At 34.1% G+C, this 25,236-nt stretch overlaps 1 protein-coding gene across 1 annotated transcript; it reads left to right on the top strand.

Moving 5' to 3' along the window:
- The first annotated feature begins 7,706 nt into the window (after nucleotides 1-7,706).
- Nucleotides 7,707-9,817, top strand: LOC112030663 (heavy metal-associated isoprenylated plant protein 36). The gene is made up of 3 exons (XM_024063330.2): nucleotides 7,707-7,921; nucleotides 8,042-8,117; nucleotides 8,527-9,817. The coding sequence occupies exons 1-3, from the start codon at nucleotides 7,844-7,846 to the stop codon at nucleotides 9,462-9,464; spliced, it is 1,092 nt and encodes a 363-aa protein (XP_023919098.1). The 5' UTR covers nucleotides 7,707-7,843; the 3' UTR covers nucleotides 9,465-9,817.
- Nucleotides 9,818-25,236: the final 15,419 nt, after the last annotated feature.

Below are 25,236 nucleotides of genomic sequence, written 5' to 3'. Positions count from 1 at the left end.
CCCAGGTATAATGGTGTGACTAGTTTTCCCATAGGCTTGGGTCCGAGGACCATGCAATACCTTGGTTCTGTCTATCACTTCTATTTTTCTGTAAGTATCTAGTTTCTCCATAGGTTTGAGTCCGAGGCCATGCAATACCTTGGTTCTGTCTAGTACCCAGGTATAATGGTGTGATTAGTTTTCCCATAGGCTTGGGTCCGAGGACCATGCAATACCTTGGTTCTGTCTACCACTTCTATATTTCTGTAAGTATCTAGTTTCCCCATAGGTTTGAGTCCGAGGACCATGCAATACCTTAGTTCTGTCTAGTACCCAGGTATAATGGTGTGATTAGTTTTCCCATAGGCTTGGGTTCGAGGACCATGCAATACCTTGGTTCTGTCTATCACTTCTTTTTTTCTGTAAGTAGGGGTTTGTCCTCGGACCGCTTTACTGGAGACGATTCCTCCTTGGGTCGGATTATGATCTTTACACGTGGTGTTGATTTCGCCTCCAGCTCAAGCCCCCATCTTTTTCATTTATGAAGTGTCCTTTGGCCGTTCGTGTTCCGCGCTTGACGCTTCGATGCGCGAGACGCGCCTTCATTAATGTCCTCGTGAATTAACACGAGTCCAACGGTCTACGGCCCCCTTGGAATTTGGTAGCTTCATTATTAGCCCTGCTGATAACTCTCTTTTCAAATTCTGCATGATTTAATTCTCACCGGCCCTCATCCTCTATATAAGGCTTTCTGGGGGATTGTTTCTCCATACTCCATGAACCTCCCAGCACAAACAGAAAGAACACACCCTTTCCGCTGCCCAAACCCTTTAATAACCCCGCCGGAATTGTGACTGGAGTTGGCAAGTATGGGGCGGCTTTGGGCGGGTGTGAGGACATCCGTGCCAAGAGCCGTTATGGCGCAGCCCCCACCGGGCTTCCGGTGCGGCAGAATCTAGGCGTAACCCCGATGGCGCCATACAAGGTGGCCCGGAGGGATGTCGTTGAAGTACCTAATGTCTCTCCTCGGAGCGCACCCCCGACGAAAGAGACGTGCGAATTCATGTCATGGGCGGTGCTCGAGTGTTGCCGTCTCCAACGGCCAACTCTCGTGTGGACTGGAGAGAGTCAAGGGAACATCACGAGGGAGGGCGTCCCGGAGCCCCTGCATCTGCTCCTCGCTTTGTTCAAGCTCCGCCGCTCCGAGAAAGGAGTTGTTGGTGGCTTTGAAGCAAGCCAGTCTCAGCCCCCTTCCTCCCTCTTATTGTCAGTTCTCCCATTCTCTTGGTGCCAATAAGGAACGGGTTGACACTTCCCTCTAGCTAGTTTTAGGACGGGTCCGCCTGGGCCTCTGATTGTAAAATTAGCTTGTAAATTTGTTTGTAAAACACGCCTGCCTGAGCGTCTGATTGTATTTTGTACTTTTCTATTTATGAAATAATATCAAGATTTCTCTTTTCGCTATCAAATCTTCCATTTTCCTGCGATTTTTTTTTTTTGCGTCGCCAACTTACTGTAAAGCGACCACTTAGAACAATCGCCTGGTGCACCGGCCAGCACACTAATCCTTCCCACAGACGGCGCCAATTGTAGGGACTCAATTTGGATTGGACCCAGAGTATGAATGGGTTTTCAGCCCAACAAGCCCAAACAATAAATTTTTAGGGAGTGGATCGAAGGTTTAGGTGCTGGCCGGCATTCCGGGGCATGAACTCTCTTCTTTTATTAAAAAATACTTAGAATTATTTACAACTGAGGGATGCTCCTCGGACCATGGCCGAGGAGCCCTTTTTCTTCTTTCTGTTTCCCCCCCCCCTCCTCTTACTTTACTCGCCTCTCTTATATAGTCTTCATCGTCCTATCTCGTTCTTCCATCTGTTGATCATCCATTCGCCTTTCTTCTGATCGTCCGTCCCATCAGGGGCCTTATCAGCACTCAAGTGGTTCACTCTAATCAACGTCGCCCTGCTAAGGGGTTATATCCCCATTAATGCGGCCAGAGGGGTTAGGTGAATGCATTAAGTGTGAAGGTGACAGCTTGCTCTGGGCTTGTCCCTTCCCAAAATTATCCTTAGCATGCCGAGGACGAAGAGGTCCTCGGCGTGGATCCGAAAAAGAGGCTTTCCCTAATTTAACCTCGGATGGTCATTCTTCCTCGGCGTGGGCCTTGGGCCTACTACACGATGGGCTGAGGCTATCAGGCCCACGAGCCCCACAATTATTATTATCATTTTGGTTTTCTACCATGTTCCTGAGACAGCTACTTTAAGGTCAAGTACCCAATCACTTGGCCAACCTTGCTGATTTTTTTTTTAAAATTATCATTATTATATATTTATTTGTTTGTCATTTTATTTTAATAAATTAATAAATAATAAGTTGACAAATTTAATAAAAAGATATGAGAGTTCTACGTGGTAATTGAAAGTTAGCGTGTTACTCAAATTTGGAATCTCATATTTGATAAAGAGAGAGATTTCCTTATTAGTCTGTAGACATGGAATTTATTGGGTTTTAATGCAATGCAAAAGAAATCGGGTTACACACACATGCACAAGAATGTGAACCAAACAGCATTATTAAATTGTTGTATCTTGGAAGAGATAAGAAAATAGAAGTTTTGTTGCATGTCTTGGGGCTTGCCAACTCTAGAAGACTTGAGTCTTTATAAAAGAAAAATTGTTGATAAATTTTCTCAATTGCTTTTGCTGAATGTGATAGTTCCATGCATATTTTGTTGGCTTGGATATTCAGTAGTATCAAAATTTAATAGGTACGAGATATGTTAACAAAAAATAAATAACTTATTAACAAATAAAAAACATGTGTTAACAGATAATTATTTTTACACATGTCTTTTATTTATTGAATTTTGATATGAATAACATTGTATCCTTTGATATAAAGTACTTTTTCCCTTGAAAGACATGCTGCACTGTACCAAATTAATGTTGAGTGGAAGGTCTGAATTAGTGGTTCAAAAAGTAATTAATGCAATATTAATTGATTTGGTCTTCAATCTAGCTTTTAGGGCTGTAGACTATAGAGTCCATTCAATGTTAGAGCATCCACGGCTAGAAATCTCATCTCATTCTATTTTACAATCCCAAAAAGCCACTTTGTCAATTATACAATACAATTTTACAATACTCTCAGCATCTCAATTTTTATTTTCCTATTCTATTCATTAAAATAATATTTCTACACAATAAAATAATATATCTCACAATCACCATCATACAATACAACAAATTATTTATTCTTCCTCTCTCTTTCTTTCTGTTCAAGAACCAAAATCACCACCACTGCTGCACTACACACACCTGACACCACCACCACCACTAGCAACCCATAATCTACCGTCAACACCAAAAAAAAAAAAAAAGAAACCCTAGAGAAAAGACCAGACCCACGCCACTACACCTACTGCCCTCTCCGACCATCAACACCAAAAAAAAAAAAAACACACACACACACACACACACACAGAGCAACCTACGGTCAAAAACTAGACCCACCATCGCCGAAGCTCGAAGGAAGCGAATTCGCTATTGAGAAGCTTGAAGGAAGTTGATTTGATTGGCCCACACGGAGAAGGAAAAATGAAAGAGAGAAAGAGTTGCCGGAGAAGGAAAAACGCGGAGACCCACCACTGCCGATCTCGCCAATTTAGAGACCTACCACCGCCAATCTTGCCAATCTAGAAACCCACCACGCTGATCTAGAGAGTTGCTAGAGAGTTTAGCGCAGAGTGAAGGTAATGAAAAGAATCAGAGAGCAAGAAGAAGAAAGAGCAGAAAGAAAGAGAGAAAAGGAAGAGAGAGAAAAATGAGATAATATAATAATAATTTATAATTGTACAATGTTTCTATAGTACCATCTTAGAAATAAGATGGTACTGTAGCAGTATTATAAAATTTTTTACAATTGGCACATTTTGCAAGTCTGGCAGGAGCAACATTTGAAGGCTGAAATGGTAAAATATCTCAACATATGCCATATAGCATTTGGGCTGCGGATGCTCTTAGGGTGGTGTACCATTCTCATAGTCGGTTGATCAATGCTAATATCTTTGAACAAAATTACCCTAATGCCCTTGGGCCATATATCAAAAACCCACGTCACTAAGCTACAAGGTTCTGAAGCAGTTATGTTATGCTAATACGTTTGCTTGTCATTGTGTCGTTCAAAATTCTTCTATATTGATGCCCAATAAAAATTTTAAAAAGAAAAAAGAAAAGAAAAAGAAAACCCTCTATATGATTTATAATTAATATATATATATATATAAATAAAAGTATGTCTCTAGGTTTAAACTGACGTATCAAAACACTTTTGAATCATAATGTGACAAGAGAACACACCAATTAATTTAAAGGAAAGCTTTTTGATATAGTTAATTCCTATAAGATTAATCATGAGAGTGTGACTCTAATTAACTATTGATTCCACTGCGAGAAAAAGAAAAAGAAAAGAAAAGAGCACAATATGTATATGAATATAATAAACTCATACGACTGAAATCACAATTAACACAACTTTACTTGCTTATAAATACTAAAATGTTTTGATATTAATATTAGATACCGTAGCCTTTTTCTCTATACATTAAACTTTCTTCATATTTTCTTCTACTTTATGCAATTATATATTTTTTACTTTCTGAAAGAAATTATTTAAATCCATGCAGCTCGTTCCATAGTGTGCAAGTTACCAGTTGGTCAAGGTATGTGGTTTCTTAGGTTGAAAGGATGCTGACTGGATTGCCTTTTAAGCTTTTGCATTTTTTATTTTTTTGGGAGGGGAAAAAAAAAATTTAATATATATACCATAATCATGGTCATGGCTCGAAAAACTTCTAATTTACCTTCTTCTCAAAAAAAAAAAAAAAAAAAAAGATTCCAGTAACTTCTAGAAATTATTTACTTTTGCCTAAGAAGAGAAGTGAGCTAGATTTCAGAAAAGAAGAAATCACAGATTTAATTTATTGAAATGTTACAGATGGAAATAAGTATCAGAATTCTGAAACGATAAAAGGAAGAAATTTTGTTGTACTGTTACAGCTAGCACATGATCATATATAGTTACCAACTTGTGGTTATTCCATTTATATTTTAGTTTACAAATCATAAATATCTAACCATATTAAATGCTTGAAACCTAACCCAAACCCATCTATCAAAAAAGGAAAAATAAAAAACCTGACCACTCATTGACAACATAAAAAAAATTAAAAAAATTAAATAAAAAAAGAAGAAGGAATTCCTGCCCTTCTTAATCCAAAATCAACCTGATCCCCTGCAATTTAATGGTAGTTCTACTTCTAATCTCATCTTATTCTCCCATCTTAATCCAATGACAGACTTGAAAGTTTCGCTCTACTCATATTTTCAAATCATCACTCAAATTTTCAAGTCATCACTCAATTACTAGTTTAATTTCCATAATAGAACTTGAAACTCATAATTTAGGGGTGTTTGCGGTGCGGTTTTGGGTTTTTTTTAGCACTGCACTTTGCGATGTGGTGTAGCTAAAATCATAACTGCATTACACTTTATTTTTGCTGTCACATGTGTGGTGCAGTTTAGAATTTAACTAAAATCATAACCATACTGCACCTCATTTTTGTGGTCATATGTGCGGTGCTATATATAAGATGAGGTTTGAAGTTGGTATATTTTTCAAATTTTGGGCATTTTCTAACCATCCCAAAACTAATTTTTCTCTTTTTTTTTTTTTTGTTTTTTCCAAGTTTTAAAATTTTTAGCTAGTTTTTATTTATTTTGGGTTGGCTTTTCTAGCAAACACTTGCTAGTTTTATCAAATTTTTTTTTTTGGAAAACTAGGGGTTATTAAACTATTAATAATATATTTAATATTAAAAATAAATATATATATTAATATATTTTTTTTTTTTGGAAAACTAGGGGTTATTAAACTATTAATAATATATTTAATATTAAAAATAAATATATATATTAATATATAGAAAGGGTGCAATGCGGTGCGGTTTGTGCGGTTTTCTTATTATAAAACCACAAACCGCACTGCACTATATGGTGCGGTGCGGTGTATTGTTATTTGTAATGCGGTGCAGTTATGCTATTTTGCAAGCGATTTTGGTGCGGTTTTTGCAGTTTGTACGGTTTATGTGGTTTGGTGAACACTCCTACTCATAATGGTTCAAAGTAAACCTAACAAGATTGGATTTCGAGTGTTAGCGGTTAACCTGACCTAAGCATGATTGATTTCCCCAACTTGGGCTAGAATTTTTGACTTGAAGCAAAAACAGGCGGACTTGTATTTGACTCGCTTGCCTTTTAGGTCTGATCGGATCAACTTGTACCCAACCCCCTTTTTTTTTCTTTTCACATATTAGATTTAGATGGGACAGTACAATATATTCATTTATATTAAATATTTACTTATTTTTCCTTATCTAATATATTGTGTTTTATTTTTATTGCTTTTTCAAAATAAAAAATTTATCTTTCTAGGTAATATAATTTTAATATAATTTTAAATGCAAAAAGAATAGATATACTTGAGAATGTTGATAACTTGACATGGTCCATGACATTAAGTTTTTTTTTTTTCTTTCTTTTATGGTGACGTATCATTAGTGAATTTTGGTTATTTAAATATTATTTTTGAGCATTTTCTTATTTGTATTAAAAGTAATACAAAGACAATATTATTATTATTATTTATTTTTTACGTACGAACAAATATGGGTCAAGCTGATCACTCCCAACCCTTTTAGAACGACCAAGTTTTGACCTTAACCCAAACGAGATCCAACTTGACCTAATTCTATCCGTTTGACGAGTCTAGTTCCAAGGTAATATCTGTAAGAAAATGTTTGAAAGTTTTAATAAATTAAATATATTGTTCTTACATTTTCTAGTGATCGTAAATGAATCCATTTAAAATTTAATGTGCTGTACAAATCGAATTATTATTTTTATTCATAAATAATAAGTTTACCATTTTTATATATTATTTTATAAATTATTTCCCATTTTATACTTATACTAATCATTTATTTTATATTTCTTCTTCATAATAAAAAGCACAATAAGCCACATAAGAATATTTATATATAATAGACTGTAATAAATGATAATAAAAAAAATGTTATACTAATTTCTAAGAAATCTTTAGGGCCATTGCCCATTAGGCGTACTCCTCCCCACATAGGTGAAGATAAGCCTTATACTTTTTCCTAAATTGTATTTCCTGAACGCCTACGCAAAGAAAAAGAGTTTTTCTTTTTGATTTTTTGGAAAGAAAAAGAGTTCCTTCGTCGTTAAATAAAGTTGCATAAAACTTAAGAATTATATAAATGAAAATGCTTGTAATCTTGGCTTCCAAGAAGCATAAAGTGTACACAATGCCATACCTGTCCATTAGCCCAAAATAAGAAAAAGAAAAAGAAAAAAAAATCACTATTACTTAATGCTAAAAGGAAAAGGAAAAAAAAAAAAAAAAATCCTGTCCATTAGCCCAAAATAAGAAAAAGAAAAAGAAAAAAAAATCACTATTACTTAATGCTAAAAGGAAAAGGAAAAAAAAAAAAAAAAAGGAAAAAAAAGAGAGATTATAAAATTAAAATATTACTAATTCTTTCTCATGACAGGTGTTATTGCCACCCCACCATGCACCAACTACTAGGCCCATACTTGATTTTTTCCTCTCTCACTTAAGTTCTTTTTTAATTTTTTTAAGTGCTCTCTCAACTCTTAAAGGTTCTTCATTCCTTCTTTTTAAGTGAATTCTTCACGCTCAAAGCAGCCCCTCTCTCTCTCTCTCTCTCTCTCTCCTATCACTGAAAAACCCCACTGCCTCTTTACCTCTTCCTCCAATGGCAGCCTCAGAAGCTAAAGAAGTACCACCTAAAGAAGTAATGGTAGAAGAAAATTCAGAACCTCTCAATTGCAAGGTATATATACAAAACATGGTTTCATTAAACACCCACTTCTTCTTTCTAAACAACTTTTCAACTCTCACACAGCATGCTTCTAAGTTCTAACCCCTTCTTATCTCTTACTTTTATTTCCAGAAATGGGTCTTGAAAGTCTCCATTCACTGTGAAGGATGCAAAAGAAAAGTAAAAAAGGTTCTACATAGCGTTGAAGGTAACCCCCAAACCCTAATGTTACATCAGTTCTTTTTTCTTCCCTGCTTGAAACTCAGACCTCAGACTTTCCTTTACTTTTCTCATATGGGTCTTTTTCATTAGTTTTGCCTTAGTTTCATCATATCCTTTAGGTTATTACTCTCTCTCTCTCGCTCGCTCTTATAAGGTTTAGGCGCTTAGCAGCTTTTCTTAGCTGTTTTCTTTTTGGTTGTGTTTTTTCCTATTTATTTATTCTTCCCTCTTTCTTCTTAGTTTCACCTTATCACTGAGTTTTCTTTGCTTTTCTCTTTCATTTCCATATTTGGTTTGTTTCAGCTCAAATCTTCAGGCTTTCCCATTTCTCATTCCCTCTAATATATATCATTCTTGCCCTTAACAAATTTGCCAACTTCTTGTTTGATTCTCAGGTGTTTATGAGACAGATATTGATCTGAAGCAACAAAAAGCCATAGTAACAGTGAAAGGGAATGTACCCCCCGAGACTTTGATTAGAAAATTGGTAAAGACAGGGAGACCTGCAGAGCTTTGGCCTGAAAAAGAGAAAAAGCAAAGCAAATCAAAGAATAAGAAAGAGAAACAAAGTGATCAAGAGAGCGCTGAAGAAAGCAACCATGGTGAAGACAAGGAAAAAGAAGCAGTGAAAGTTGAAGGTCATCATGTCCAAGACCCTTCTAAACATAGTGAAGGTGGTTGTCCAAGTAAAAATGGTGACAATAAAGCTAGCGGACAAGTTAAAGAGCAAAAGCCTGAGGGGAAGCAAACTGTGACCTCTCCAGCCGGTAGCCAGCCACCGGTGGCAGAGAAGATTAGTAGTGGTTGTGAAAATGAGAATGGGGTTGAGAAAAGTGGCGGCGGTGGTGGTGGCGGCGGCAGTGGCAGTGGAGGTAAAAAGAAGAAAAAGAAGGGGCACAAAGGGAGTGTCAAAATTGATGAGGGTGTAGAACATCCTGGCGATGCACCCCCAAGCACTGGATCACCAATTCAAGCACAAGCTCAAGCACCTCATGGCCATGGTCATGGTCAAAACCCATATCCAGCCAATCACAGCTCTCCACCTCAGCATGTGAACCATCAAAGTTCACCACAACGTTATTATCCACAACCACAGCATTATTATTCAGCTCCACCAGTGTATGCCACAAGTTATAGCATGGCACAACCTACTAGTAGCCATGGTACATCATATTATGCCTCACCACCACCACCCAATTCACACGTGTACATGACCGAGTACGAGACTGAGCCTCCACCGTTTGAATATTATAATGACTCCTATCCACAACATCCATCAGATTCGTTCGAGCTTTTCAGTGATGAAAATCCAAATGGGTGCTCAATTATGTGACATTTAGTGTGTGGAAATGGAACATGTTGAACATTTGTGGGGGATATAGCTAGGCTAGCTTATACTACTTGTATAAGCCAATGGGGATAATTTTTGTAATGTATAATGTAGATATTAAAAAAAGGGAAGTAGCAGTTTGAGTTAGGGGAAGGGAAAATAAATGGGGGTTGGTTGAAGTGGGGTTTTGTGGCTCTATACGTACTCTTTTCAAGAATGGTCCAAAAGTTACTACCCTTGTAATGCCTAGCTGTTTGTAGGCCCCCATTTCTCTCTCTTACACATATAAGGTAGATTTGCTTTATCATGTTTTCTGAATAGAACTTTATTGATCAATGAAACATTGAAACTACTAATATTTGCTCCAAAAAAAAAAAAAAAACTAGCAATGTACACATAATGTCATTATGCCTGCAGCTCAATACTCACTAGTGTACTCGTGGGGCTAGTTAGCATAACAGGTATGATGATCAATTTTTTTGTTTTTGTAAGTAGAATATTATTATGGTAGCCTTAACTTTTATTTGTAAATAGGATATTATTATGGTAACGCTAAGAACTTTTTACCTTTTTTTATTATTTTTATTGTAGAAGAAATGCGGTGATGACATATGATAGGGAACAAGTGCTATGGATAGGTCAATAAAACCATGGTGAGTAAAAAATATTTTTTGACCGTTCAAATTCACAAAATCTGGCTCAATTGGGCACGTTTCTAAAGGCAGGGGATGAAAATTCGGGAAAAACTATATTCTTAACAATTCAGGTCAGTACTAAACATTGTATACAGTGTCATTATGCCATGTAAGCTTTGTGACTTTTGGTCGCAGCCCTATTAAGTTAAGCTTTGATAATGCTTTTGTGTATTACACTTGGTTGTAAATGCTGCTGGTTGTTTGTAGGACCCTTGAGATCCATCAAAGCCTCTAGCGCTGAGGTGTAAAGGGAATTCTGATTAAGGAAGTAACTTAAAGGAGATCAAGATAATTTATGAACTGGTTCAGCAAAAAAAAAAAAAAAGAAAAAAAAAAAGAGATAATTAATGAACTGGAAAGATTAGTTTACAAAGTGAATGCAACTGTGAGGTCCTGGTTTTTTGTGTCCCTTTATTAAAAACATTTCTTACTTTCAATTCAATGAGTCTTTTAAAAAACTGGCTTTGGGTTTGATGGGATTTCTTTTCTTTATTGTCCTCCATTCTTCTATTCCTTTGGAAAAGCAGTCTCTTTCTTTCAATAAAACTACCTTTGGAGTGTGTGCTAGACTGTCTGTTTTTTTTTAGCTGTCACTTCCCTTCTTTAACGTGGAAGGTTGCTAGGCTGCCACCTCGGATCAAAAGCAATGGTTGCATTTCCTTCTTTAAACAATTTTCACAGGCTACAACTTACTGATAATGACTAAAAAAAGAAATTATAAATGTATGTGATTTATAATTTTATCATTCATAAGTTATTATGTAAATAAATTATGATAAAATTATAAAAATTTGTTGTGATACCAGTCGTTACGTAAACAAATTTTGGCAAAATTATGAAAGATTATTGCAGTACTAGTCTCATGAATAACTACTAGATTTACTCAAATTAAAACCTCTTCATTTTTTTATCTCAAAAAAAAAAAAAAAACCCTCCCTATTTTCTTCCTCGAAGAAACCATGTCCATGCTAGTTATTCATCTTAATTAGGTTCTTTCTGACTTGAAATAGATGTTTAATTTATGAACAACACTTCAATTTTTTTATTAGGATATATATTATATGATACGTGATTTTCCAAAGAAAGAAAAATTATATCTGATTTTTAAAGTTGGGTGACACTTGGCCTAACTTAACTCCACTACGATCCGCAAAAAGAAAAGAAAAAAAATCCACTATCTAAGTATATTACCAAAATGTCCCCCCAACTTACTCTGTAAGGTGCAATTTTTTCTACTTTCAAACTCAGGGACACTTTGGTAAATAAGTATTAAAAACAAGCATTCCATTTCCATGGGTCCTACATATCAGCCCACCTTCTCTTTGGTCTTTATAAGGTATCATTCCCTTTCATGTATCTTTGAAGGGAATTTATGGCATCACCATTTTTTAACAACTTTGATCACAATTTGATAAAGAAAAATCCAAAAACAACCAATGCGTCCCTTTGATAATCTTTTTCAATCCCTCAAAAGCTTTTTTTGGCTTATATTCTGTTGGCCACTTGAGTGGAATTTGACATTCCAAGCTTTGATATCATGGAGAACCTTTTTTTTTTTTATGTTCTTATTCTTTCTTGAGGTGACCATATATGTAAAAACACAGTTTTTAGAGGGCAAGTGTGAATGGAAAATTAAAGTATGATTAAGAAAACTTGTTCTATCAATGTGTTGTTAGGAAGACGGTAGAACGGTCCTATCAAAAAAAAAAAAGGAAGACGGTAGTAGCTTTTTTATCAACATTGATTTTATTTCATAAAAAATAAAAAAATAAAAAAATAAAAGTGACTTTGTTATTTTGCCTATTCTCAACAACTTGGACAAAATGAATCAACAATGACTATTTTGGTTGTCTTGAAGATGTAAGTTTCAGTTAGCTCAATTGGTAAAATCTCTGATAGTTGAATAATAGATCTGGGATTCAATCTCCGCTTACACCAAAAATCAATTAATGTCTTAGCTTAATGATAAAAAAGATATCATTAGGAACGGATGCAATAGGTTGAAACCCACTCTAAAAAAAAGTTGTCTTAAACCTAATTAGTAGGGCGAATTAGGATATATATATATATATATATATTGTAGGGATACAATTTGCAGCCCAAACCCAAGATGTATGGGATCTTGATCCAGTGAGCTCACTACAATAAATTTGTAGAGAGTGAGTTGGAGAATTAGGCCCTAATGAATTTGACAATGATTAGTATGGATTTAAAAGATGATCAAATCAGTACAAGAAAAATAGGGCTCAATGAATATTATGTTCGAGGAGGTCTTTTTTCATATAAATTAATAATAGTTAAGTACAAGTACAATTTTGATTGCTACAGTATTCTTTCTTTATTTTTCCGATCCCTTTCTTCATGGAGGGTTTTTTACATTATATAACTCCCTCTAGATCATCTTGATCCTACACGTGCTGATCATTTGAGCCCTTACTTAAGTGTCTGTCCCATCAAACACCCCCTTTGTTTTTCTGTGAGTTGTGGTAGTCAAGGCAGTATTGTTCAAGAGTCTTCTCCATATAAATGCGGCCAAAAAAATAGCTGCAGTGCATTCAATATAGTGGTAGCGGCTTTCCCCGAGATATTTTGGGTTCTCTTCCTTCTCGCATGTTCATGAGCCACGTTCTTATCACTGGAGCTTCTTGGAAGGTTACTTTGATCTATAGGACCTGCATCTAATCTGTGTTTAGCTTATTCGAGGAGGTATTCCTCCTCAGACCACCATCCCACTTGCATCCGGCTCCTTGAGTCATGAGTCTGAACCATTTATTTCTATTCATTCGTCTTCGGACTACTAATGCTCTTGACCAAGACCCAAGGCCCAATATATGATCTGGGCCTTTAACCCTACATATATATATACACACACACACATACGTACACACACACACACCAAACACCCATGATGAAATACAAATATTTTCTATTCTCCAATTTTATTTAAAAAAAAAAAATTCAACATTTTCTGTTCTCTCCACTTTTCAATCACTACGACTAAACATAAACTTGGTCTTATTTACCTTATAAAAAACTATCATTATAGCTAATAATTAAAATATGGTCAAATTGTAATATCTTAATTTTAAAATATCTTTGAAAAAATTATTAACAAAGGAATACAAGATAGCACTGAAATATGTGATATATATCATAGAAAATAATGAAGATAGGGCGAGGTAAATATAATATATATCATTAGTATTTATGAAAAATTCAATAGGAACAAATAAGATAAATTATACAATATTTCAAGATTATAATAATGTCATGCAACCTCCTCTCAAACGAATAGAAGAATTTATCATAAATTTAATTCATATGATCCACTATTATGTGAGACGAGAGAATAAGACATTATTGTTCCTTCAAAGTTTAACAAAAGTGAGATAAAAAAAAATTATTAGTTACTCCTTCAGGATAGAGACGTGATACTCGCTTCTCTCGCATGAGTAATAGATCTAACATGAATTTCATTAATAAGATTCACTATTACGTTAAAAAAGGAATATCACGATATTGCACACCCAAAACACTAAATGATTACTTATTCTATTGGAGTTAAAATAATCAATTTCTCAAAAAATTTATGGAAAACATAACAAAATATCAAACAAATAAAATAATCCAAATACAATAAAAATTATCAGTCAATTAATATCTCAAATATCCATGATATCCTAATTGTTCGCTAGCCATTTGTTAAAGACAATTTTTTCATTAATATTTCGACAATATTTTTAAATGGTAACTCGTGTAAAGTAACAATATTTTTGTATAAGCTGATAATTGACACTACTATTATTATATAGTAATTACAATAAAGCTATATTGTTTTGTATAATTATATTTATTAATATTTAAAACCTTGTAATTGCTAGCAAAGTTTCACCTAACAAGAATAAAGGTTTCTTTCAAATTAGTTTGGAAAGAAATTCTTCAAACTTCTTATATATTTATTTTTTGTGTATGAATTTTGAAAATTCAACTATTGAATTTTATGTTTCTTATGTTTTTAATATGTATATAAAATTTCGTTTAATTCGGATATTATTTGCTATTCGATCAATAAGTTTATTTTTTATATACAATTTTAGATCGTAAAAACTTAAAATTTTGACATTTTTTTATAATATAACAATTGTTCTTTGATCTTTTTAAAATTATGTGAGTATAAAAGATATAAAAAAAATATACAATTTAATAATTAGATTTTTAGAATTCACACTTAAAATAAAAATATATAAGAAGTTTGAGAATTTTCATTTCATATTTGAGCAAAAAGCATAACATAACATAGTCCTAAACTTCAGACTCACGAGATGATGAACCACCAACTCCTCTGGTGATAAAGTAAAAAGGTGCTAAAAAGAGGCTTAAAGTGGAGGTGTACGAACCAAATCATAATTGAGGTACAGACAGCATAAAAATGTGTTAAAGAGACTTTAGTCTATTGGTATGGATGAAAGTAATTCACGAGAGAATCTTTATTCAAGAAGCAGATAAATTGCATGTTAGTCTTCAATCAATCAAGTGCAATTTCTGTCACAATTTGCCTATACCTGTTGATCATTTTCTGAGCAACTATTCCTTTATCAGGAACCTGATTCCTTCAATCCAGTCCATCTTCCTTATCAAGCTTTCTCACTCATTTCTGAAAACTTTTCATTGGCTTTCAGAGGTAGAGTGTGGGTGTGGGCAAGTGAAATTGGTGTAAAAAGGACACGGTCCTTATCTGCAATCCTCAGTCGGAACTCTTGAAGGACGAAATGGGTAACTAACCATAAAATCCTAACAATATAATTAGTTGTCAACGTTTTCAAATTATATTTTTTTTTTAGCACCTCGAGTTTCAAAAACTCGATTTTGGCACATAACTCGAGTCTTTGAGACTCGATTTTTATGGCCTAATCATATCTGATGTGGCATATTTTTCCACGTGGTGACCACATGGAAATCGAGTTTCTTAGACTCGATTTCTAACTCAAAAAAAAAAATTAAAAAATATTCTAAGTCTATGCACTGAAATACCTAAAAACAAATTTCAAAAACTTCAAACGCATCATTCTCAATCCAAACTCAGATCAGAGGGAGAGAAAGAGAAAGAGCTCAGAGGGAGAGACAGAGAAAGAGCTTAGAGGGAGAGAAAGCCTCACCATAACTCAGATCAGAGGGAGAGAAAGAGAAAGAGCTTAGAGGGAGAGAGCCTCACCAGCCAGGCGCGGCCGGGACAGGCGCTGGGCGGCGCGCGGCCGGGCTCGTGCGCGGCTTGGGCCTCCGCGCGGCCTGGGCCCCTGGGTTGCGCGCGGTGGTCCGATCTGATCTCTCCTTCTGGTTTTTTTTTTTTTTTTCTTTTTTCTCTGGGTTCTTCTCATTCTGTGTTTTTTTTTTTCTCTGGGTTGTTCTCTGTTATGGTTCCTCTCTTATTTGCTTATATTTATTTGGAAATCGAGTCTAAGATACTCGATTTCCATGTGGTCACCACGTGAAAAAATATGCCACATCAGATATGATTAGGCCATTAAAATCGAGTCTTAAAGACTCGAGTTATGTGCGAAAATCGAGTTTTTGAAACTCGAGGTGCTAAAAAAAAAAATAGTTTGAAAACGTTGACAACTAATTATATTGTTAGAATTTTATGGTTAGTTACCCATTTCGTCCACTCTTGAAGGTAAAAGAATTGTGCAGTCTCACGTAAAAGAATTTCTAACATCTTGTGCATCTAATATTAGTTAGTTCCCCAATATATATATATATAAATATATATGAAAAAAAGTTCAAAAATGCTTTAAGAGTATTGGTGTATAAAATATTTTTAAAAATATTTTATAAAAAAAAGATAAAATAATTAATTTTTTTGATAATTTTAATGAAAGTTGTATTTAAAGTTTCTTAAAATAATTCATTAACAATCTCTAAAATCCCATAAACAAATAAAAACTCTAAAAGTCTCCTCTCTCTCTCTCTCTCTCTCTCTCTATATATATATATATATATATATTTTTTTTTTTACAGTTTTTAAATATCAATTCCTACAAAACTTTTAACTTATTCTAGTATAAGAATTTTTTATTTTTATTTTTATACGACCATTCTTCAAAAACACTTGTTTCTCAAAAAAAAAAAAAAAAAAAAAAAAAAACTCTTCAAATAAACTTACATCATATTATCTATTCTAAAAATTTATTTCAATAAAATATCTATTTTTTATTACTTTAAGCTTCTCTCTCTCCCTCTCTTTAAAAAATTAATAAAGCACTCATTTTATATTGCTATAAAGTACCAATGTATATTTACACGCTTTTACATATATAAATTGATATGGGTAATTTTTAGAAATTAGATGTGCAAAATTTACTAATTCACTACTTATGCTATTGTGCATAAACTATGGGAGAGTGCTCTTAACATTGCCAAAATCACTTTTTTTCTCTCTCTCTCTCTCTCTCTCTCTCTCTCTCTCTCTCTCTCTCTCTCTCTCTCTCTCTCTCTCTCATCACATCATTTATCCCACATCCTTCTTACTTTTTCTTATAATTTCAACAATATCATTGCCGAAATTCACATCTCTTCTCATTTCTCTAAATTACTTATTTTACATCGTTACAAAGTAACCATATATATTTACATAGTATTGTACTTTTTCTATATTTACGTGTTTTTACATAGTCTGATATGAATAATTTTTGAAAATTAGATGTACAAAATTTATTACTTATGCTGTAGGGTTAGGATTTGTGACCTAAGTCCAGAATAATGAATTTGTAGAGAATGGGTGAAAGAACTAGATTGACTATGGAATTGATAACAGTTAATTACAACCTACAGGTATAAACCAACATGAAGTTACACATAAAAAATGGAATGAATTGGTGTTCGAAGAGACATATTATTGATTATATAGTGGTTACAGTTCTTAGAGCTACAGTAAAGTTTTCTTTTCTTCCCTATTGCTATGTTTTTTTCTCCCCCCCTCTTTCAGGAGCCTCATTCCTTTATATATCCTCTTTTTCCATCATCTCTATCGTCCACTTGTACCTTATCTGTGAGCCTACTTGAGTATATGTCACGTCAAGCATCTCCTTTAGCTCTGTGTGAGTGGCAGTAGGTGAGGTTACACTGTTCAGGGGTCTTCTCCACATAAATGCGGCCAGAAAAGTTGCTGCAAAGCCTTAAATACGGTGGTAGCAGCTTTTCTTTTAGATATTTCTTTATTCTTATAGCCTCCAAGTATAATTAGAGTTTATCTTGATCAAGAGGAGTCCTCGGAAGATCATTTTGACATTTTATACATTCAATTGATCCGTACTATTCATGTCAGAGGAATAAAATCTCTTCAGACAGAAGGCGACCTCTTCATATTGTAATCATTTTTATTTTTGTGGATCCCTCTTTTAGATGGACCTTGCCCTTACCTTTCCTTCTCTTCGGACGCACAGTAATCCTCATATGGGGCTCTAGGCCCACTACGTTAGACTGGGCCTTTTCTCCCTACATATGCTATTATACATGAATTGATGTGAGTGCTCTTATGATTTACTATCAAATGTACTAGTCTTATGCAATGCTCTTCCCACAAGTCACATGGACTTGAGAATTATTTTGTGCAATAGTTTATGCTATATGCAATTGTTATATGAGATATCACCTCCTATGTGACAGATTTTTGTATGCAACTATTACACAAGATAACACTTCCGCAAGTACCTGTGTTACATCACAAGTATACAAATTTAAGTTTTATTAGAAAGATTAATCTAACATATAATTTAATTTTTATTGGAAAATGAGTGTGAGTTTAAGATGTTTAAAACATGTACTCTGTATCCAAAAGTTAGACCATTTTGGATATATATCACTATAAGTTTCTTTAAAAAAAACTTTCTTTCCTCTTCGTGTGTATTAAAAATACCTAGTATTCTTAAAAAAATAATAATTAAAAAAAAAAAAATGACAACCATTATCTCACCTTTAGACAATAAGGTCATATTATGGTAGAACTCGCTTAAGAGAGTGCTTGTGCATACTATCCGGACCCTTCTTATTATTCGTTCATCAGTGACTATGTACTATTCTGATAATACTTTAGGTATCTAGATCCTTCTAGGCCCTTCACATTTGGCCTTCCCCTATCCTATTTATGTAGGAAAAAGAAAAGATTATAGCTCATTAACAAAGGTTACCAAAAAAGCTAAGCCAACCATCGGTACATGTTTTCACTGTTGTACCTAACTCTTTTTTTTTTTTTTTTGGGTCCACGGAGAGCAAATAGGACATACTTCAACACTACCTACGTCAATACCCTTTTGAAATCAACAACCCTTTTCCTTTGCATGGTTGTTCCCCTATTCTTTATTTGATACAGTCATCTGGTATTTCCGTTCTTTTAATATCATTAATTAGGGAGACTTGCTGCAATTATTGAAAACATATATAGTTGTCTAATAAATAAGTAGTCTGGAAAAAAATACACAATATCTTTTATATTGTAGGGACAAAGGGGAGGCAGGTTTAAAAATAATGGAAATAAATAATCACAACCATAACAACTATTTTATAGTGGTGGTGCTAATCATGATGATAATGAAGATAATTATGACAAAGACAATGATGCAACCCCCTCTAAGATGCTGAGTAATCAGGATTACCATTGGCTTAAGAGCTACCTACCTTATCTATTCAAGAAAAGATTCATACCTATAAAAGAAACGTTTCGCTAAAGGACAAAAATTAAAAAAAAAATTGACATGTCTGATTAATAGGGAAACATTCTTTATAAAAATTGATTTACAACTGGTTTTGAGCCACATTGGTAGTTAACATTGATCCTGCTCACTGTTACAAAAGTTGTGCTACAAGACAAAAATGAACACCTTAGTCATAAGCATAATTATTTATTATTTGATGTTCTAAACTCAGATTTGTAATCTCAATCATGTTGGGAACATCATTAAAAGATTAACCCATTTCAAAAAAATGTTCTTTAAAGATTTTGAAACCAAGTGCTATAGATTCAATATCTATAAGAAATAATTAAGATGAAAAATCATTCTGACTCAAATAAAGTGGATTTGGATTCTGGCAGCATGTTGCAAGGAATCATAAAATCTCAATTTCGAATGTCAAAATTCCTTTAGTTGTTGACTGCTGAGAAAGCAGAGGAAAAGATTCTAAGTAGTCCAGAAAATCTAGTCTTCACAAAGATCCAAGAGAGTAAAGTCAAATGTCCATTGAAAATGATACTCTTCACAAAGATTTTAATTAGCCATTACAATAATTAATTAGCAAAATTATCTGAAAGGTGTTGTATTTTACAAAATAGGTATGTCAATTGTGTCCTATTCCTATCTCATAGCTTGTACAAATAAAAGCATGTCTAAGAGATAGGATAGGGGCTTGATCGGAGAAAAACAATTGAAGAGACAGAAAAACCATAGGGTGGTGTATTTCTAGCTCTTGTCGAGGATGAAATGTCAATATATCACTTTCAACAATGACATGTATCAGGTGGTGGTAAAAGTTACCAAGTAACCTTAATTTCTGCTACCTTTTCCATGAGTTATCTTTATGGATTAAGTTAAATCATTTCCTGATCCATTGATTAAAATATAGCATGGGGTTTCCATATGTGGCCAATGCATATTTTGTTCAACTATATTATATGAGTGCTGTCAATTCCATCAGCCTTAATCTACTGATTAAGAGCCACATTTAGGCAGCCCACATTAAAAAATAGCGTCTTCCACACCTTTACTAGTATTATTGAAGTAAATCAAATTGGGTGTGAGAAATCGCTTGAAAGGCCACCACTTTTTTTCTTCAGCAAATTCACCAGTGCACCTCTGTTGGCTTATTTTTCCGCACTAAAGAGGAATTTCTCTTAATTTTTATACACGTTTTTAGCCAGTCCAGAACTAGTAGGACTTATCGAAACATTCAATAGACATATTCTCTAACACACAATGGTTGAATCTATCAGGCATGGTTTGTTTATGGCTTTGGATTCAATGTTCGGGCACTCTAGTTTGTGTGGGAGTTCTGTGTGAGTCCATTGATAAACAAGACCAAAAGCTTCAATATGTGGGTATGAACTTAAAATGGTGTATCAATCACAAAATTCTTATCTATATTACAATCCAACGGGTTAGTATTAGATATTCCAAAAGTATACTCCCTTCTTCTCATATAGGGGTGGCTCCCATCTATCATGGGGTCCACCCCCATGTGAGAGGGAGAGAATATACTCTTGAACTACCTAACAAATTTTCATAACCCAAATGCAAAACTTAATTATTCAACTAAACAATTACTTTCCAATAATAATATATATATATATATATATAAAAGTATTTCGGAGGAAAATATTGGTAATGAAATGGGAGTTGAAATAGTACATGCATGTGCTACAAGTCGTTTGGAAAAATAATCAAAGCTGCAACGTGTTGAGTCATTGTAATGACAACTTTGCTATAGGGACTGTTCATTTACCAAAGGCACTAATACTTGGAAAACTGCTCAAGAAGTCAGGTTGATCGAGTAATTCTTAAGTGCCCCCTAAGTACGGAAAATGGTACTCTTTCCTTTTACATTCATGATGGAGTCCATTCATTAAATTCATAGTGAAGTCCACTATAAATATGAGAAGATGGAGTACCATTTGTCTATACTCCAAGAGTACCTAAGAATTTTCTAAGTTGATGACCATGGTCTTAATTAGGTTTAGAAGCATATTGAAGTCATCTTAACCTGTGTTGTGTACTTGGCAAGCAACTTGCACAATGCAACAGGTGGATTGATAAGACCTTTTTACTGATGAAGATTCTAAATGCATTGTTGGACAACAGCTTGAGGATTAAGGTCAAGATTTATCATGTAATGCAATTAGAAATCAAATTCGAAATTATAGTTTTTCCTCGTGAAGTGGTATGCAATGGGATGCAAGTAGGGCTGTCCACGGGTCAGGCCAAGTCGGGTTTGTGCCCAACCCGGACTCGACCTGAATGAGGCGGGTGGATAGAAATTTGACTCGAAACTGACCTGGAGATCTAGTCGGATTTTTCAGTTCGGGTCTTGTCAGTTTCGGGTTGACTCAGGCAGGTGTCGGGTTTTATCACCGGGACTGAAATCTGGCCGGATTCAGCGAGGTCTGGCCGAAATATGGTCGAATCCGTCGAGATCTGGCCGGCTCCGTCGAGATAGGGACCAGATCCATTGAGATAGGGGTCGGATTTCGTCGAATAACGGCGATATCTCAAAGGATCTGGACCAGATCTCGACGAGATCTCGCTGATGTTGGTCCAAAATTCGTAATATATCGCTGGAAAGGGTAAAGCCGTAAAGGACTCAGTTCGGGTTAGGTGTCGCGAGTTTTGAAATAGAAAACTGAGGACCGACCTGCGTGGGGTTGGGTTGGTGAGCTCGGAACCCGTGTCCGACCGCTGGAGTTGTCGGATTCGGGTGGCGGCAAGTCAGACACGGGCGGGTTGGCCGGGTTGAGCGGATTGCCGAGTCGGTTGGACATTCCTAAATGCAAGGTGCAATGCAAATGAGGGATGTCAATGACACATATGGCAAAATTGTATTTGACGAGATGCTCTTTCGATGACACATGAAGTAGTGGCACAGACGGAAAATTTTACCAATTTAGTGTGTATCTATGTACATTCGGATATATGTACATATGTATATACACAATTTTTTTGTAGAATATGCATACACCATGTCTGTGTCATTCTAAAATATCGTTTTCAAAAGAAGGTATACACGTGTGTGTGTGTATATATACATTTACTTACTTTTCAAAACACTTTATATCAAATTATCTATTTTACACTAAATTTTATTTAAATATTAATTTTTCTTGATTTTTTAATTTATTTCTTTTTCTTCACACACAATAACCATTATCTACTATCCGTCTTTATCTTCAAGATACATAAAAAAGAATAAAAAACTAAATGCAAAATGAATAGTGTTAGTGTAAATTTAGTACTGTAACTAACTTGTAAATTTATACAGTTATACATCGACTAATGTTAGTTATTTTTATGCAAAATTGTGTAAATTTTACACATTGGATCAGTTGAAATCATCGAAATAAAATAGCAAGAAAACTAGACAAATATAGATTTACTCATTAGTGATTCAAATGTTTTCTTTGGAAGATTCTCAGATTTCTTTGGAAGGTCATCAACCCTTTTCTTCCAGTCGACGTGGGATTCTTAAATCAATAAGAAATTCTAAACTTCTCTTATCATGTGCTGGACTTGATATAAGATGATGTTTTACTGTAATAAAAGTCAAATCCCAATATAAATATTAATAAATATGTAAATTTAACAAGTTGAATATGATTTGAAGGAGTGTTGACATGTAGTGTTTGTGTTGGTGTGAGACAGAAGATGAGAAATTTACCATTTTACGTGACCCTAGAAGGATATATATGAGCCCCACGATGAATTAAATGGTGCTAAGGCTACATACTTTGCAAAGTTAATTGTATACGTATTATATTTCGATTCTGCATATGGCATTTGCTAGGAGCTGGACAAGATGCACCAATAAGAACATATCCCTAAAGAAATCCAAAAATATAAAAATTTAATATATATTGAAAATTGAAATATGTGGAAGGGTATCCAGTTCCCAGTTCCTAGTTCCCACAACATCAGCCTTATATATAAGCACTCTTGATTTGGGACTATTTTTACATATTTTGGTGAAACTCATAGCAGACAACATGATAAAACTAACACTATTACTCTCATTATCTTTTTAAAATAAGATAATCCTTATACTGCACAGTTGAATTAAAATAGTTGACTTTTCGCACGATGTGCAATGCATTTTATGAAAGATTTTTCATATTACTTACACAAATATCACTAACATGTTATTAGTTTTCTCTAATATTTCAATAACTTTTATTGTAATTGTGGGGAAACGAATTCATCCTCAGTCTATTTGTCCGCTTTGGGGCAGGCTTTGGGCATGCTTATTGTGCAACGTCCCGCCACATATCATGCACGACTTTGTCCCTTTAAGCGACGTGGGCATGCTTTGTGCAAGAGTCCCACATTGAAGAAAGAAGCGGCCCCCTCATGCCTTATAAGCTTGAGCTCAGGACATGAGGGTACCACTACCACACATGTGTGGTAGTGGTAGAGGTGTGCCCTTCGGAGTAACAAAACCGTGCAGGATATGTGGCGGGAAGTTGTATAAGCATGCCACCCAAAGGATTGAACGTTGCAAAATTTGAAAATTGCATGGCTGATATAGATAGGCATGTTTCATGTCTACTCAATAATGCAAGTATCGTTTTGATAAAATAAAATGAAAATATTTTTCAATTAATTTTTTTACGTTTTTGTGTTATTAACTTTTGTTTTATATTTTTCTTTTGTTGGATTTTATTTCAATTTTTGTAAAAATAATTAAATTTCAATAGAATACCACATTTCAAATTAATTGTTTCACATATAAATATTAGAAAAATGACATCAAAATTTAATATACTAAAATAATTCAAAATAAATGTATCCTATTGGTATTTAAAAAAGAAAAAAGAAAATTACATAGTATAAATACTCCAATGTTGGTTCCCTCCCCCCCCCCCCCCCAACGCGCGCGTGCACACACACACACACACACACACATATATATATATATATATATTTATTACATGCCACTAAAAGGAATTAGGAGATCTAATTTTTTAAGATTAATTTCAGTAAATTAAAAAATATTTAATTTTTGATGGATTTTGTGACGATTGTTGTCAAAGCAACTAAATATGAGGAATAATATAATATTCGAAATCTATTATTATTATTATTATTATTATTTCTAATAAAAATAGTTTCTTAAATAAAATTTATAAAAATAATAATATAAATTCCTTTAATATAAATAATTAATATATGCATATACTCCATTGACTAATTAAATAAACTAACAACACTTTTCTTCTTCAAAAAAAAAAACTAATACTTTGATATAAATACAAACTTAGTTGAGGAAGAAGTCTAAATAAAGAAAATATTTAGGAATACGGTATATGACAGAATTATATACTCTCTCCTATATTAGCTTTTTGCTACTACTTATATATATTGATACCACTGTTTTAAAAACCGGATCGGATCGGCCGGTTTGACCGGGAACCGGAGCCAATCCGGTCCGGTTAAAAGGCCAAAAACCGGAAAACTGGCCAAAAATCAGTCAAAAATCAGGGTTGAACCGAAAATTGAAAAAAAAAAACGGTTTGATGTCCAGTTCGGTTTTAAAACCATGATTGATACTGATTATTACAAACACATATAGTCGTATACAACTATGTAGTTTATTATAGGGAAAAAGGTAGGAGTGATTTGAAAAGAAAGATAAATAAATAATCACAGCAATATATAACAACTGCAACCAAAAAAAAAAAAAAAAAAAGATACATATGGGCTTAAGATAAAAAAAAGTTTTAGCTATAGGGAAACATTCGTACATTAAAATAAAAAAGTTTTCGCTAAAGGCCAAGCATAAAAAAATTGACATTTCTGACTACAGGGAAACATGTCCCATAAAAATTGCATGGAAATGGTGTTTAGCCACGTTTAGGTGGAAGGGGTAGTTAAGAAAAGTCGTGCCAAAGTTAAAACGTTACCATTATCTTTTAGACTTTCTAAACTCAAAATTTTGATCTAAATCATGTTGAACAAATCTTAAAAGTTTAACCCCCCATTAACAAACAAATGTTTTTAAAAGAGTTTAAGTAAAAAGAAAAAAAGGTTTTTAATAGGCAAGGGTATGAAATGGGAGTCTTTTGGCTAAATATTGTTAAATCTGAAACTTATTTGCGTTATAGGCACTGTTAAACTTATTTAGGGAATTGAGGAGAGAGATTAATTTGGCAACAGTGTTGCCGAAATTCAAGAAAAGTAGGGAGAGAATGAGAAAAAGTTTGGAGAGAGAAAAGTTGAATTACGGCAATGGCATTGCCATAATTCGTTCTGCCAAAATTTCCTCACCTGATCGAATGTGTGAGGTGAGAAGTGCCGAAGTGTGAGTGCCAAAAGAAAGTGATTGTGGCA

This window comes from Quercus suber, unplaced genomic scaffold, assembly GCF_002906115.3.
Source record: "Quercus suber isolate HL8 unplaced genomic scaffold, Cork oak 2.0 scaffold_239, whole genome shotgun sequence".
Classification (NCBI taxonomy): Eukaryota; Viridiplantae; Streptophyta; class Magnoliopsida; order Fagales; family Fagaceae; genus Quercus; species Quercus suber.
The sequence above is the reverse complement of the archived record's forward strand: the minus strand, read 5'-3'. Positions and strand labels throughout refer to the sequence as shown.